We start from the raw sequence: 15,509 nt of genomic DNA, 5'->3' as shown, positions 1-15,509 counted from the left end.
ATGCTAAATGCAAACTCGGGTTCTCATAATGTTCTTCTAGTGACAGCCCTAGGGACAGGAAGACTCAGATGAGTATGGAGTAGGACCCTGTGACATTCCAGTCTAGACCAGAGTTCCTTCTTTCCGCTGTCATCCCAGTTCGGTAGAATGTGACCTTTGTACACCTGCTCAGTTCCAGACTATGAGGAGATCGCTCCTCAACCCTGATCAAAACAGCAGAGAGAGAGCTTAGCCATAGCTCCACAATCAACTTGTGTACTAGGTCAGGGAACACCACATTGCCTCTTAGACTCTGCACCCATGGGGTGTAGATGATGCTGGGCTCTACCCTTGGCGTGCTAGGGGATGTAAGGAGCAAATAAGGCAGGGGAGGGCCGAGCTGCTGGCATGTTACATAAGCGTCAGCACTGGTCATTACTGTAGCCCCAGCTAAATGCCAACAGTTACTGCTGCATAGATTGTCTCATTTGAGCCTCATGAAGACCCTGGGAGGTCCATTACCATCTCTTCTTTATGGATGATAAACTCAAAATAAATGGAGGCTCAGGAGGTGCAGCAATTTACCCAAGGTCAAAGAACTAAGGAGAGACACATCCCGTAGGCAATTAGTCACTTCCCTCAGGAGGTATGACCTCATGGCACATGCCTCCCTCTCCAAAGGGATTATCCTGTAAGGGACAGCTCAGGCCAGGATAGGGCAGCACCCAGAAGAGGTCAGAAGCCTGGGCTAAGCAGGCAGAATGGCTGTGCACAGATCTCACCAGTGACATTGAGTGACCTTGGTCGAGTCATTCAGTAGTCACATAGACTCCTCAATAAGATGGGGATGGAGCAAGTGCCTCACGCTTGACACGGTGCATCAGCCAACCATTAGAGCACATGAGAGAGGGGCTCAGTACACAAAGAGCCCAGGCGTCTTGACCTCTCCAGTCCCCAAAGGTACCAGTATCCCTCACTCTGACATCCCTGTCTAAAACTTAAGGATTCCTACATACCTCCATTTCCCCTTCCAGTGGGACACTGGGGAATATGTACACAGTTATGGTGTCAATACGAAATATCCCTCCCAGGTCATGTGTTGACTACTTGGTCACCAGCTGGTGATACTGTTTTAGAATGTTTTGGAATCATTAGGAAGTGGGGCCCAATTGGGAGAAGTAGGTTCCAAGGGGGCATGCCTTTGAAGGTTCTGCCATGTCCCCAGTCCTATCCTTTCTGCATCCCATATTCCATGTGCTGCCACAACCGTGATGCTCTCAACCCCTTCATAAGACCAGAATCCGCAGAGCAAAATACCTGCAGTGAATCAACCTCTGAAACAGTGATCCCAAACTCCCCTCCCCTCCTTTACATGGTTCTCACGGTATTTCAGTTACAGTGATGAGAAAGCAAGATAATAGTCCTACTTAAGTCCCCTATAGGCCCACCCTGCCTGATCACATACACAAGGGCCTTCGAAAACACCAATTGAGGGCTGGCGAGATGGCATTGTCGGTAAAGTACCTGCCATGTAAGCATGAGGACCTCAGACAGATCTCCAGGGCCCATGGGAGAAGGCATCAAGGCTTCTCTGTAACCTCGGAGGCAGGAGGGTCCCGGGAGTTCACTGACTGCCGGTCTAGCTGAACCTCTAAGCTTCACAATAATGGGGAAAACACCTTGTCTCAAAAAATAAGATGGGGAATGATGATGAGGCTCAGGTATACTAGTGTGTGTGCATCCCCATGCATGTGCTGGGATACCTGCACGCACGCGTGCACACACACACACACACACAAATGTGATGCTCTGGTTCTCTCCAGAAGGAACCCGTTGCTCTCTGTTTTATCTGTTTTTGTTTTCCCTTTTCCCCTTTTGGGGTTCTTTGTTATGGATACATCTGGGTACTTCTAAACTTTATAAAATTACCATGACTCCAAGAGCCTGTTCTAACAGAATCTGGCCCACTGAATGACATAGTACGCCCTCTGCCCCCACCCAATGGCATTATAGGAAGCCAACAATCTCAGCTAAGCTCTGTCTATGGTGCCTTTAGACAGAGGCAAATGGGAGGCAACCAGGCCTTGGAGAAGCTGTGCTGTTGGAAGGCCTACCTGGGGCCTCAAGAGACCCAAATATCAGAGCTAAGTCTCTCGGCCGTGAACCCCAGTCCTCCTGTCCTTCAAGGGAGACCTTGTCCTGAGAAGGACCCAGAATGGCTCCTGCTGTCTCTTGAGCAAGCACGGGGGCACTCTTTACTTACTATAACTAAGAACCATTAATCACGGCAAACTATGTCTATTAGAACCATTCAGCCCCTTATGCAACCAGCATGTCTTGATCTTCATACCACTTACAGGCTCCTGAGAAGCATTTTGTTGTTGTTGCTGTTGCACAGTCTGGTAGTTCTGTTGTTGGAGTCATCTGCCAAGTTGCTCCATCACAAGTCAGTGAGATGCTGTGAAGACAGCACCAGCTAAGCCAGAAACAGGCTTGCCTTTGTATGGGGATGCGTCTGCACACTGGTGAGTCTAGTCGCCAATGCCCTGATGTCTCTAAAGAGATCAGTGATATTGTTGCTTTGCTAAACAAAGGGCATGCTGTCAGATGCCTTCTAAATATTTATGTTTATAGCTTAGTGCCGCTGCCGGCCTTGGTCAGCGAAGCGTCTTTCTGTAGTGGGCAGCAGTCCCTGCAGACTCCTGACTGGACATCTGTAGCCGCCTCAACCCCAAGCCTCAGGGAACACTGTGGGAGCGGGGGCAGAAAGAACGAAAGAGCCAGAGGATGGGGAGGAGTGTCATAAGATGGAGCCTTCTGGATCTGACACGGCCTCTGCACTACAGAGTTCATGGTAGCTGTGATCGCCTGCACAAGACTGGGCCTGTCAACATTCCATCATGGATGGGAGAGGGACTCTGATCCTCCATCGCTAGCTGAGGAACTACTGGCGGCTGATGGCTGTTGAGAGAACGGGAGTCCCTTTTCTTCAGTGACTTAGCTACTAACTAGTAAGTGGCCCTTGAGCAACTAAATAACCCCAAGTCCATGCTCAGGCAGGCAACCCAGACTAAACTCAGAGCGTCATGAAGAAAGAGACGTGAAAGAAAAGGAGGGACTTGTTGACAAGCAAAAAAGCACAGAAGGACTGAGAGGGAATGAAAGAGGAATGGGGTGACTGCGATCAAAATATCCTGTGTGAGATATGAAATTATCAAATAAGAGATAAAATAAAGCATCATCAGTCTCAGTGACTGGAGCTTTGTGTATGTGTGTGTATGTGCGTGTGTGTATATGTGTGTGTGTGTGTGTGTGTGTGTGTGTGTGAGAGAGAGAGAGAGAGAGAGAGAGAGAGAGAGAGAGAGAGAGAGAGAGAAAGAAACTGTGTATGTATGTGAGAGAGAAAGAGAGACTGTGTGTGTATGTTTATGTGTGTGAGAGAGAGGGGGAAGAGAGAGAGAGAGACCACATGAGTGTGTGTGTGTGTGTTTGTGTATTTTAATCTCCTCTTAACTTTTAGACTCACAAACCAAAAGGGGAATCATGGAGGTTGTTCTGCCCAGACATAGTAAATAGAGCTCATCCCTAGAAATATGTATACATGATCAATTGACAGTTATTTCTACAAGTGCTGCATTGGGAAAGACACTCTGGTCCAGCCAGGGGCATCCTGCCACATCAGACATGAGCATGGTGACAGAGCGCCACAGCACAGGGGCCACTTGTGAGCCCTCCCAGCCTGTGTCACCCAGTTCTCGTCTGCAGATAGATAAGTTACACTGGTCTCCTCAGAGCAAGGAGACAACATTGGCACGGAGCCAGCACTCGTTGCCCGCTGTACTTCCTCAGCCTCCCAGCTGTGGCCCCATTCTCTCTCCACCACTGAACTCAACTGCAGGCGAGGCACGGCTGTGAAGAGCAGCAGATGGAATCTCAGTGAGGGTCACAGGCTTCTCAGAGAGAACCAGGACAGCAGGCGGGAGAAAAGGCTCCCCATGCCTAGCTGGGGAGCCCACCACTGTTGATGTTATTGTTTTGTGGCAGTTTGCCAGAGTCTTTCAAAAGTTCTGATGAAGACACCAGAGTCAACGAGCCCCTGGAGAAGGAAGACTCGGTTGCAGATTATAGCCAAAGAACCTTGCCTGGCACAATGATTATGCTTACTCGTGCCACTCATTAGATTTATACACATATGTGGGGGGTGTTGGGGACTTGGATATGGGGATCTGCAAGGAAATGGATGCTAATGGCCAAAAAGTCATCCTGTGGGCAATGGTCACCTTGTTATACAGCTCTATGAGCCACTGTGTTCTTGGCATGCCAAATCCCCATCCCCTTCTCTCTGGTAATACAACCTTCATTAATTTTTGAGTAAATATTGTCTTTCACTCCTGGGCCATGTGTTTGGGAGTTGAAAACGCCATCAGGAAAAGACAGGCTACCAACCCGAGTGTCACAAATCATTACGGGGCCTACTCCAGGAATGGTCATGTGATATAACTAGAGCCAATGAGCTTCAATCCCAAGTGTCAGATGGTGTCACCAGGAAAAGACAAAATCGGTTGACTTCAGCCTGCAGAATGAAGTGCACTTGTTAGGGAGCCTCTGCATTGGGGCACCCACCAGGTGGAGCCAATGAGCACAGTGGAACCAGACGAGAGATACATGATGCCCTTGTCTAGGTACTAGTGCATAGCTCTGCCTGGTGGGGGAGGAAGTCTACAAATGCATTCATTAGTTACATGAACCAATGTATTCCCGTTGCCTTCTCCATCACCTTCCAGTTTTGACTTGGCTTTTTATCACCCATAGCAATGATAGCAACAGCATAAAGGTTCTTGGCCAACATGATAAGCATTCATTTTCCACAAAATACTCAATCTTGCAAGTCACACCAAGCATTCAGGTTACCTGCAAGGAGCCCTGGATGTCTTTCCCCCCGTCGATCATGAGTTCTGCCATGTCTTCGGCATGAGGAGTCCTCGCATGGACAAACAGGGTCCTGCCCACTGCAGTGATGTTTCTGAGAGCAACTAAGGTGCCGTCACTGTTCACCTTGAAGTGCGGGCTCGACACTTCATAGTGCAGCTTCTCATTGCCCTTGCAGTCACTGAAGGTCACTATGGAAAGAAAAGAAACAGTGGAACAGGGGTGAGTAAGTAGACAGCTTAATGCTTGAGATGCTGGCTAACATTTTAGCATGGATAAATGAGTATACCGCTTCTCCACCAAGCTAGCCTCTATCCTGATCCAAGACACTTGTCTCAGAGTGACTTGGACTATGCCAATGGAGTTCACACAACCAAGACACAACTGTGGGTTTGGGATGAAGCTCAGCTGGAGGAGAGGAACATGTGCAATGCTGTATCTGGTCTCCAGCAATGCACAGACTGGGTATGGAGATATGTGCCTATAATCCCAGCACTTGGAAGGCAGGATGATCAGAAAAAAAATAACAAGTTTGAGACTACCTTGGGCTACATGAGATCATCTCAAAGCAGAAAACATGAATAGACCCATCCTTTATCAACTTTCAGTTTCTAGGCAAGTGCTTAGCATTGATGAGGCTGGGGAATAGGTCAGGTCCTGCCTCCAAGGGTTGTGGATGAAGTGAGGGCTAGATAGGGCAGAGTTTGTCTGAAGGAAGTGGCCTGATTTTGCAATGTGTGAGTCTTTGGACAGAACCACAGCAGACAGAAGCTTCAAAGATTGTGTTGAAGAGACAACGTATCACCTGAACCTTGAAACTGAGTAGACCAACAGGCCCTGCAGAAGGTAGGGGCATTGCAACATTTAGGTATATTCGAAGATAGGATGGGTGGTATTTATGGAGATGGGGAGGTAACAAAATACATTTGAGAAAGAAGGACAACCAGGGGGCGCTGATGAGAGATGAACTGGAAATGGGTGAGAGGTGTTGGCAAGTGGAAGGGCGTTCTGGAAAAGCCTTTTGGAAACAAACAGAAAAGCCTGTAAATTGGGGTGCTTCTTGGAAGCTGTCCACTACCCTACAGAGTGGACTGTGCAAGCTGTAGGTATGTGCTCTGGTTCTAGGGGAGAACAGGGTTAGGAATCACACAAAAGTCAGCTGAAATCCCAGAGATACCCATCATAGACGTGAGCTATAGAACATGGTTTGGAGATGGGCAAGAGCAAAATCCAAGAAAATAAGTTAGCTTTTTGTGTGCTAAGGACACATGACAATGATAGAGGTGGTGATCTTCGGGACATGGGGAGCAGGCAGTCAAGGTCACCATTTATTTATGTGGACAAAAGGACATTAAACCAATGGATGAGCCACCTGGGTCCTGCACAATGTCACCAGTGGTGGCTGAAGACAGTGATCATGTTTCCTTTTAGGATGCCTCTCCTGTGCCCACAATTACACCATTCTTGCTCTCTCTATGTGTTCTCTGTTTGTCTGTCTCCCCTCTGCTATTGAGTTTGAGGTTCCTTATAGTAAGCAAAGAATTGTACTGCACTTGTGGCTCCTTGTTCACAGAGGGGCATTTCCTTGAAGATTTAGTTTTTATTTGTATGCCCACAGGTAGGTCTGCCATGTAAGTGTACGTGCCAGTGGAGACCAGTAGAGGGAGTTATATCTCCTAGACCTGGAGTTAGAGTTAGATGTCTGCTGCCCAGTAGAGATGCCAGAAACTAAACCAGAGTCCCCCAAGAGAACAACAAGTGTTTTATTTTCTAAGGTCCCAATGCATCCCTGAAACCCTGGCTAGAATATATAGTATGTTTATTCCTCAGCACACATGCTTGTGACAAAGTTTAATGTATAAAGTATCCACACTAAAAGATTAATAATAAGTAATAAAAAGAGCAATTATAATACTATTCTGTAATAAAAGATATGCGGATAGAATCCAAATCACTATATTGACCCTAATCATGATATAGTCCAGTATTTGACTGTGCTAGGTTTATTTATTCTACTAACAATAAACATTGGATCTCTCTCTCTCTCTCTCTCTCTCTCTCTCTCTCTCTCTCTCTCTCTCTTTCTCTCCTCTTTCTCTCTCTTTCCTCATTCTCCATCTCTTCCCTCTCTCCCCTTTCTTCTCATCTTTCTCTCTGTTTCTCTGTCTCACTATGTGTGCTTTTCTTTTTTTGACTCTGTCAGCCCCCCCCCCATAGAATTTTGCTCTTAACACTTTAAGATCACATCTGATTGCTGGTAATTAAAGCCAGGAAAGCAAACCCACCAATAAGGAGCATGGTACACCTGTTATCAGAGCTCTACCTGACAGCCTTGTCTGTGTGATGGAGCACAAAGCACACAGCTCAATGCATATCCATGGTGCCAGCACAAATGTCTGTCTATCACTCAGATCATGACACAGCATTTGACTGCTCCCCTCCCTTACTGAGTAAGATGGCTCCCCTCCTCCCTAGAGGTCACATTACCAACAATGATGAAACCTGAGTCCATCCAAACACTACATTCGCTGAGGTGGAACCACCTAACAAGTTCCCTTTTGTGCTTGGATTCCTTCACTCAACATGACTCTTGTGAGGGTCATCCCTAGGGTAGTTTATCCAAACCACTACATATCAATCACTAAAAACTGTACTGATGTCATGGTAATAAAGGAACTAAAGACTATCCTGGATCATAGGTCCAGGATGTGGCTGTTCTAATTCTGCTGTCAACAAGCCCTGGGACTATTCTCAGCTTAGGTCTCTTAAAATGTTACTACTGGGAACTTTGTCCTCTATGGCTCTTGGTGACAATGTCAACTTCGGTCATAGTGTCCTGGTAGAGCCATGACAGAACGGATATGCTGATGCAATCTTGCTCTTCCAGGAAGACGGCACTATGACAACCATCACATTAGCTGGCAGTAACGACAGCTGTTATGGAGAGAGCGTTCCTCCACACAAGGTCCAGACGTAAGAATTTACACACATTGTCTCAGCTTCACAAAGAAGAGGACACCACCACTCTGCTCCCCTCTACCTGGAAGAGTCTAGGTAAGGTCATTATGGCTTAGAGACAAGGCAGAGATCAGCAAACACAATTTGGAAAGAAGAAACAGAGGTAAGGCTTCTGGTTTCTGATAGTGTCATCAATACTACATAAAGACAATTCCCCAGTGGGGTAAAACCCTTCAGGGATCTGATCAGAATGGAATGTCAGAGCTGCAAGGCTTCCTACTCAGTCCTGCTCCTTAGTCCCACCCATCCCTGAAGAGCACTGCACCCACTACCTCTTAGTCACACCATGTGATGGCTAACTGACCTTGGTTGTCAACTTTACAACTGGAGCCAACTAAAACCCAAACTGCTGGGCAGGCCTATGGAGGATGTTCACGATTGGCTCTTTGAGGTAGGAAGACCCACCCTAAATCTGGGCCATACCTCCTGGTGCAGCTCACTTAGAAAGACATGGAAGAAGGAAGCTCTTGCTTTTGGCCTGCTTGCCCACACTCTTGCTGGCAAGTTCATCCACCCTACTGCCTGGCATTCCTTCACAGGTGTTAGAACTTCCTTCTTGTGGGTTCCAATGTAGCCTGAAGACCAGCAGCATCCCAGAAATCTGCTAGCGCCCCAGCATCAGATTGGAACTGCTGAGACAACCAGCCTTATAGACTGAACAGCTACAGGATTCTTGGCCTTTCCATTGGGAGACAGGCATTGTTGAAAGAGCCAAGCCACAGTCTGTGAACCAGTCTAATAAATATCCTTTTAATGTATACAATCATTCTGTCAATTCTGATGCTCTAGAGAACCTTCACTAACCACCCAGTGTTCAGGCTCCAGGACCGTCTCTACAGATGCCCAGGTAGACTTTGTTATCTGCAGTTCTCAGGCTCTTGCCCCTCCTCTCTCACCATCTTGGTCATCAAGATTCCTCAGGTTGCTTGGCTTCCATTCTTGGAGGGGAACTGTGCAGGGCTGCTCATGGCCGTCAACACAGACCTCACATCCACTGGGAGCAACGCTCCCAAATAACTAGGCTTGCAGAGGCTTGCAGCCACACAGCCAGCATGAGGACTCTGACCACGGCCCAAGGACAGGATGGAAGCCGACAGCCTCAGCTGCAGAGGGAGAGGGAAGGGAAAGGCAGACAGAAGACCATGCAAGTCCTGGCTTCAAACTGAATTTCCCCCCATTCTTGCTCCTTCCCTTTCTGTTTCTCTCCCTCTGCCTGCATCTTCCACAAATACCCAACAAGAGCCTCTATTATGTGAGATGCTGAGTTCACAGTGCTCACAAGAACCAGCGGTTCTTGAAATTCAATGAGGGACACAGATGTGAATCCAGCATTCCTGTGAATAACAGAGGAGCTATTTCAGGGAGACAGAACCGCAGCGCGTGCAGAAGTCCTGCTGCACCACGTGAGCCGGACACAAGCAGGGGAGACAGGCACAGAGGCGAAGGCAGGAGGAAGCAGGAAGCAAGGAGAGAGATGACTGGGCCCTGGGGACAGGGGCCTGAGAATCGCTCAAAGCCTGGTCCTAAGGGAATCTTTGAGCTTTCCACACTGGTAATGCCTCCACCTGGCTCCGCTGAGACCATGGCTTCTCACCGCAAAATGATACACAGACATCAAGCCTTTCGTGTCTAGACTGTCTGTCAGTTCCTCCTGGACTCCACCACTATGCCTGGTGCCTTCCAGCTTCTGCACCTTTCCTGTTTGACTTCCCACGCTTTGCTTTGTTCCTGGGTCTGGCCAGGCAGAAGGTGCTGGTCCTTACCCTGGAAACTCTGAACAACCCACCACGATTTGGCCTGTCCTGCTTTCATTTCTGACGCAGGGCAGAAATACCCCGGACCAAAGTGATGCTGGGAAGAGAATGTTCACGTGGCTCACAATTCCAGGCTACAGTCCACTGTTGTGGGGAAGTCAAGGCAGGAACTTAAAGCATCCTGTCTGCAGTCCAGAGCAGAGAGAGAATAAACACAAGGATCTCTGCTTGTTCCTGTGAGCCTTTCCCTCTCATGCTCCCGTGGACCTTCTACCAAGGGGTGGTACCACCCATAACGGGCTTCCTAATAATCAGTCAAAACGATCCCCCACAGATCCATAGGCCCACCTGACCTAGACAAGTCCTCATTAAGATCCCCTCTCAGGTGACTCCAGGCCACGCCGAGTGGACAGCTCAGACTCCCCAGGGCACAGGGCAATCAGCTAACCTCCTCATGCTGGTCTCACAGTTTTCACATCAAACCGCCTCCCAATCACATCAATCTATTTCTACTTCATCTGGTTATTTTCACAACCCAGATCAGAAATTGAGTCTTGTTTTATTATTCATTTCTATGTGCTTAGCCATAAACAAATCTCTTTTCTTCCATATGAGGAGCTAATAATAGCTTTCTTAAAGCCCATGGTTAGCCAAGAGCAGAAAGATGCTTCTTTGGTAGGGATGAGGGTCCCTGTCCTGTTGTGGCCAGGGTAGGCTGGAGACAAGGCTGCAAACTGAAATCAAGGCTTGCAGTGACCTCCTGACCTGTGGTAGAGAAAAGTCTAGAGGCTCGAGCTCTAGTGTGACTCCGTGTTCTGCTTACACCCGTGGACACAGCATACAGTCTCCCATGTTCAGACCAACTTCAGGTATCTGCAGAGTCAGAGGTTCTAGCTTATTCCTCCCCCTTCCCTTACACAGATTTACACACGGTCCCCAAACAGAGCTGAAGCCAATGTGAGCAGCTTGGACCGGAAGAACTGTCACGATACCCACCATTCACTAGCGCTGCATGTGCTCCTGACTGCCCAGTTCTGTACCAAGGCCTGCATGCTCCATATCTCCTCTTTGCCACATGGCCACACTATAGCAATGTTTTCTGGCTTTTACTTTTTCATTACCTGCTTCCCTAAAGAGATATTTTAGATATTTTCCTAAATTTTATCACTCTCATAAAAATTTAACATCACAGATACATTGATGTTGGTCTACATATTTCATGTCTATCTCGGCTTATTCTTTTCTAAGTAACTCTTCATTCCTTCCCACACAAAAATAAATTTTGTCTCCTTGGGGGCAACACAGTCCCACTGAGGATAACAGAGAATAATGGAGAAGCATCATTTTCCATTTTTCCAGAACAGGAAACTGACTTGGGGATTTGCTTCATCAGACTCAGACGGATAGAAAGGCATAGGGGCAAAAAGTCACCCCTACTCTGACCTGTATGTTTTGAATGCCCAGGTTATAGGTACGTTCACTTCCTAGTAGTAGCAGAATTAGATAAGAAGGGGGTCATTAGAGATACCAGTGAGGGCACCAGAGGTGACAGATGGGCACATCAAAGGGATTAACATTCTACATGTTTAAGCTGAATATTTATTTAAAACAGAATTTGAATTAAAAGAAAGCATTCTCATGAATCAAGTATCTACCAAGTCAGCAACAGAGATTGAGATAATAAACTGTCTGGATGCCAGCTTTCCACATTTCTTTGCCATCCCTGGCATAGAGCGGAGGCTGGGGAGCTGGCATGCTGTGAATTGTTACTCCTGTGCCAACAGAATGGCAGTTTTCATGCTGGTTTCTAAGCCCTTTTCTGACTCGGACTTCTCATGGAACCCTGCTACCTTGGAACACCCTCCATCTTTACTCTTCCCTTGTAGAAAATGGGCTCACTGAGACCCTTGTGACATACATCAAAATAAGATGCACACACACACACACACACACACACACACACACAACCTCAGTGCACAGAGCTCTTGGGACTGAACTTGTCTCTCTGACAAGGATGATCACCTGACTCTTCATCATCCCATCCTCCTGCCCAGCATCCCCCTCCTAGAGGGTCCCCCTACTCCTGTGCCCATCCACTTCCTTTAGTCAGGTTTCCATGCTCAGCCCGGGGAACAGTGAGCTGTTACCATGGAAACAGGCACTCCAGGCAGCTCCACTGTGGCTGATTCTGAGGTCCAGAGTATGTGCCTGTGAACCCCTCTGCTTAGCAGGCTGAATCCCAATCCCTTCCTGGAGAGAGTATTGAGAAGGAAAAGTGATATTAAGCAAGTAAAGCCGCAGCGTTTTGCTCACAGCAGACCCAGTGCTGAAAGACTGGTTATGAGGCTCGCTCTGTTTAAGCCTAATCCGGGATATTTCCTAAAAAAGACACCACACTGAGAGCTTTAAGTCCACCTTCAGGATTGCAGTCCCACCCCTCCTGGCATACCAGTTCCAGGTAGATGTCCCTCTCTGGGAAGGGAGGATGACTTTTATATAGCATGCCTGTGGTGGTTTGAATGAGAACCCCCACCCCACCCCGGCTTATCTGTCTGAAAACATGGTCCCAGCCATTGGTGAAACTGGCTGGGAAGAACTGGAGGTATGGAGGAAGAGGTGTGTCGCTAGGGCAGTCTTTAAGGTTTCAGAAGGCTCGCCATTCCCAGTGTGTTCTCTCAGTCCTCTGCTCGAAGAACAAGATCCAGGCTCCTAGCCTCATGCCTTTGTCCCGCTATAATAAACTTTAACCCTCTGAAACCATAACCCTCAACTAAATGCTATATTTTCTAAGTTTCCTTGTCCATGGTATTTTGCCACAGCAATAGAAAAGTAGCTAAGACAACATAGAACACAGAAAGTGTGCTTTGCTAGTAAATATATATTGAAATAAACCTAAAAGTCCAAACCCACAAAAGCAAATTTAGTCACTGACTCCTACCTAGCGCTTCTTTAGAAATCCTGACCTGGGGTAAGCTCCTCTCTGCCCATCTTTATACAGTGCACAGCTCCACCCTTGTCAGTTTGTACCCCAGGTCTGCGGCCACATATAGGGATCACTTTTCTCTTTGCTGGGACCCAATACAGGAAGTAACTGAAGGGAGGAAGAGGCCTTCTTGGCTCACAGTCTGAAGGGGACACAGTCCATCGTGACCGGAAGGCACAGAAGCAGGATCATGAGAAGCTAGGCATATTGTGTATTGTGTCTATACTCAGAAAGCAGAGGATGGGCAGGATGTAAGGCAGAGCTGTCAAACCTCAGGGTCAATCCCTCCCAGTAACACGCTTCCTCCAACCAGGCTCCATTCCCTAAGGGCTCCTCAACCTTCTAAATTCACACAAGCAGCTAGGGAGCAAGGGTTCAAACACAGGAGCCTATTGGGGTATTTACATTCAAATCATAGCATCAGAGACTGTAATGAAATAATATAATTAACACTGGTAGCGAAGTGTTGATTAAAATGTACATTATAGCGAAGGCTCAAATTCAGAGAGCCTACATGCTGACAGACATGGTATACACGAAGAATAGTTCATTAAAAAAAAGAAATAATTTATCCTATAGAAAAGAGACTCTGTTTTGCCTATTTTCTTACCTGTTCTAATGCTATATTAAATTCCCAATTAAGGCATACAACGACAACGACGGCCATGCCTCACAATCTCCAATTAGAAACTGTGTTGGTTTTCGAAAGCATCAGTAGGGTGCCAATTTGGCACAGAGATGTATGTCCAGAGGTGCAAAGAATTTTAAAAAAAAATGCATCTAAAGAAGAACTACATCGTTTATGATCATCTAAAATGTTTGTTTCTATAGTGACAACGTTCACAGTGTTAGTAGCTCCCAGTGATGCTTCTGTGGATGACTCAAAGGAAAAATTTTAATATGCAATTAAACTCGTGAACAAATATCTAAAACCTCTACCAAGGGGGAAGGCGCTGATCTGTCCGTGATCTCTTGAACCTACTGGAAATTTCTCCGCATACTTTATCACGGTGACATTTCAAATAGCTTCTAGAAAAACAAATTAAAAAAAGAAAAGGCTCGACATATTATACACCCTACCTGAGGATTTATGGGAATCGATTGCATAACATCATTCTCTGAGATAATCTGTGGGCCCCCCCAAGGAGGAGGGGGAGGGGAAACACCCCACCTGGGGGAAAATGCAAATGAGATGAACGGCACCACCCAGCGTTTCAATTATGCTTTCAGCGGGTTTCCACTCAAAATGTCCTCTGGGCTTAATGCAAATGTCACAAAAAGACAAACTTTAGCTGGGAGACAAAAGCCACAACTGAAATGGAAAGTTTGGCACATGAATTAAGGGGCTTAATCTTCCTAACCCGGATGCCAGTGCCTTTCCCTTCCTTTGTTTTCCATGTTGGTTCTTAGGGATGAGAGCCCCAGAGGCGTAGACTTCTTAGCATCACAGAAGATGAAGCCGAGGAGAAAATTAAGCTGTATTACAGGCCATAAAAAAAAAAAAAAAAACGCAGATGGATTTAAACTTATCTGCTGAGGACTGAAGGGTTCTGCTCCTACAGACATACAGGGCCTGTGATATACTTATAAGGGCCTTTGCCTCCATCTGTGGTCCATGCTCCCCTATCTTTGATGGGAAATGTTTCCAAAGGTGGTAGGCATTGTTTGAGGTTTGCAAACTAAATACATACGCTGTAAATTCTCTCAGCACTGATGTTCACAGTCTTTGTGGATTGGGGGTACAAGGATGTGTGTGGTTTTGGAGGAAAGACTACAAGTCAGCCCTCCTGGGAGATGTAGGCTTCACACAGACAGGATTTGCTCCTATCATCCCTACCCACACCTGCAAGACGATGCCTCTTTCCGTGGTGTAGAGAAGTCTTGATCTACAGCTCTTGTCAGATTCAATCTTACTGTTGATTCCAAGACACCAACTCACTTGCAGCTGCCATGCAAATTCTCTGAACTGTATCACTTCAAGGGACTACTTGCCCTAGCCATATGCAGAGACTCGGTAATATCCCTGTAAGGAGAAATATAAACTGTTGATTCTCTCAGTGAAATTCACCTGTTTTTCCAGGCCCCTTTGGCTAATTAACAATACAGAATTCAACCTCCCTGATATTTTGATAAGGGTTAGCATGTGAGTTGTACTTCAGCATCTGGGGGCTTGGTGAACAAGGCTTTTCTAATGAACAAACTGGTGCCTAGTTCAGGACCATCAGATGGACCTCCACGAGATGTACACCACCAACTTGATGGTTTTTCATGCTCCTCCACCTTCTGCTGGTACCCAGAGGTGCGAGCATCCTCTGAAAGAACACATGGGCAAGTACAGAGACTCTTTAAGACTGCATCAATGACACAAAACACTTCATCTGCTTTCCCAAGCTCTCATGACTTCTGGGCAAAAAACTCATGCTGGGGCACACAGTGACAGCAGGTCCCTCCTTCAGCCTCCACTCACGGTACCCTACTGGTTCCAGGATGCACTGGGCTTTATTCTGGGCTCCAGGCTTGACTCAGAATTTGTTCAGACATCCACGGAACTTATGCGAGGCCCTGGCAGCGTCTTACCATGACGGATGAGCTCAGGAGTGGATTTGTACCTCCAAAGACGGTGTAGATTTGATAGTCACACACTACTCATAAAACAGCCTTAATACCATCTCACGCATCAATTCCAACGTTGATAAAATAGAGTTTCAATTCTATCATGTCGGGGAAGATATAATGAATGATTCAGCCGAGGGAATCCTCAGCACAAACCTCTTTTTGCCATGTAAACCTGTAAGGGCTTCCTCTTAGGAAAAGACAGAGCCTCTCCTTTCAGGGGAATATATATA

The 15,509-nt window shown here is 46.9% G+C and overlaps 1 protein-coding gene across 2 annotated transcripts in view; it reads right to left on the bottom strand.

The window, feature by feature from the left end:
• The window catches only part of Cdh13 (cadherin 13), a 938,536-nt gene that overhangs the window by 563,220 nt on the left and 359,807 nt on the right, over positions 1 to 15,509 (bottom strand). For both annotated transcript variants that reach the window (XM_050144164.1, XM_050144165.1), the window contains one exon: positions 4,891 to 5,099. In XM_050144164.1, coding sequence (XP_050000121.1) covers positions 4,891 to 5,099 — 209 coding nt within the window. The remainder of the gene's footprint in view (positions 1 to 4,890; positions 5,100 to 15,509) is intronic.

Source organism: Alexandromys fortis, unplaced genomic scaffold (assembly GCF_014885135.2).
Source record: "Alexandromys fortis isolate MF-2015 unplaced genomic scaffold, M_Fortis_MF-2015_v1.1 scaffold_1, whole genome shotgun sequence".
Classification (NCBI taxonomy): domain Eukaryota; kingdom Metazoa; phylum Chordata; class Mammalia; order Rodentia; family Cricetidae; genus Alexandromys; species Alexandromys fortis.
The sequence above is the reverse complement of the archived record's forward strand: the minus strand, read 5'-3'. Positions and strand labels throughout refer to the sequence as shown.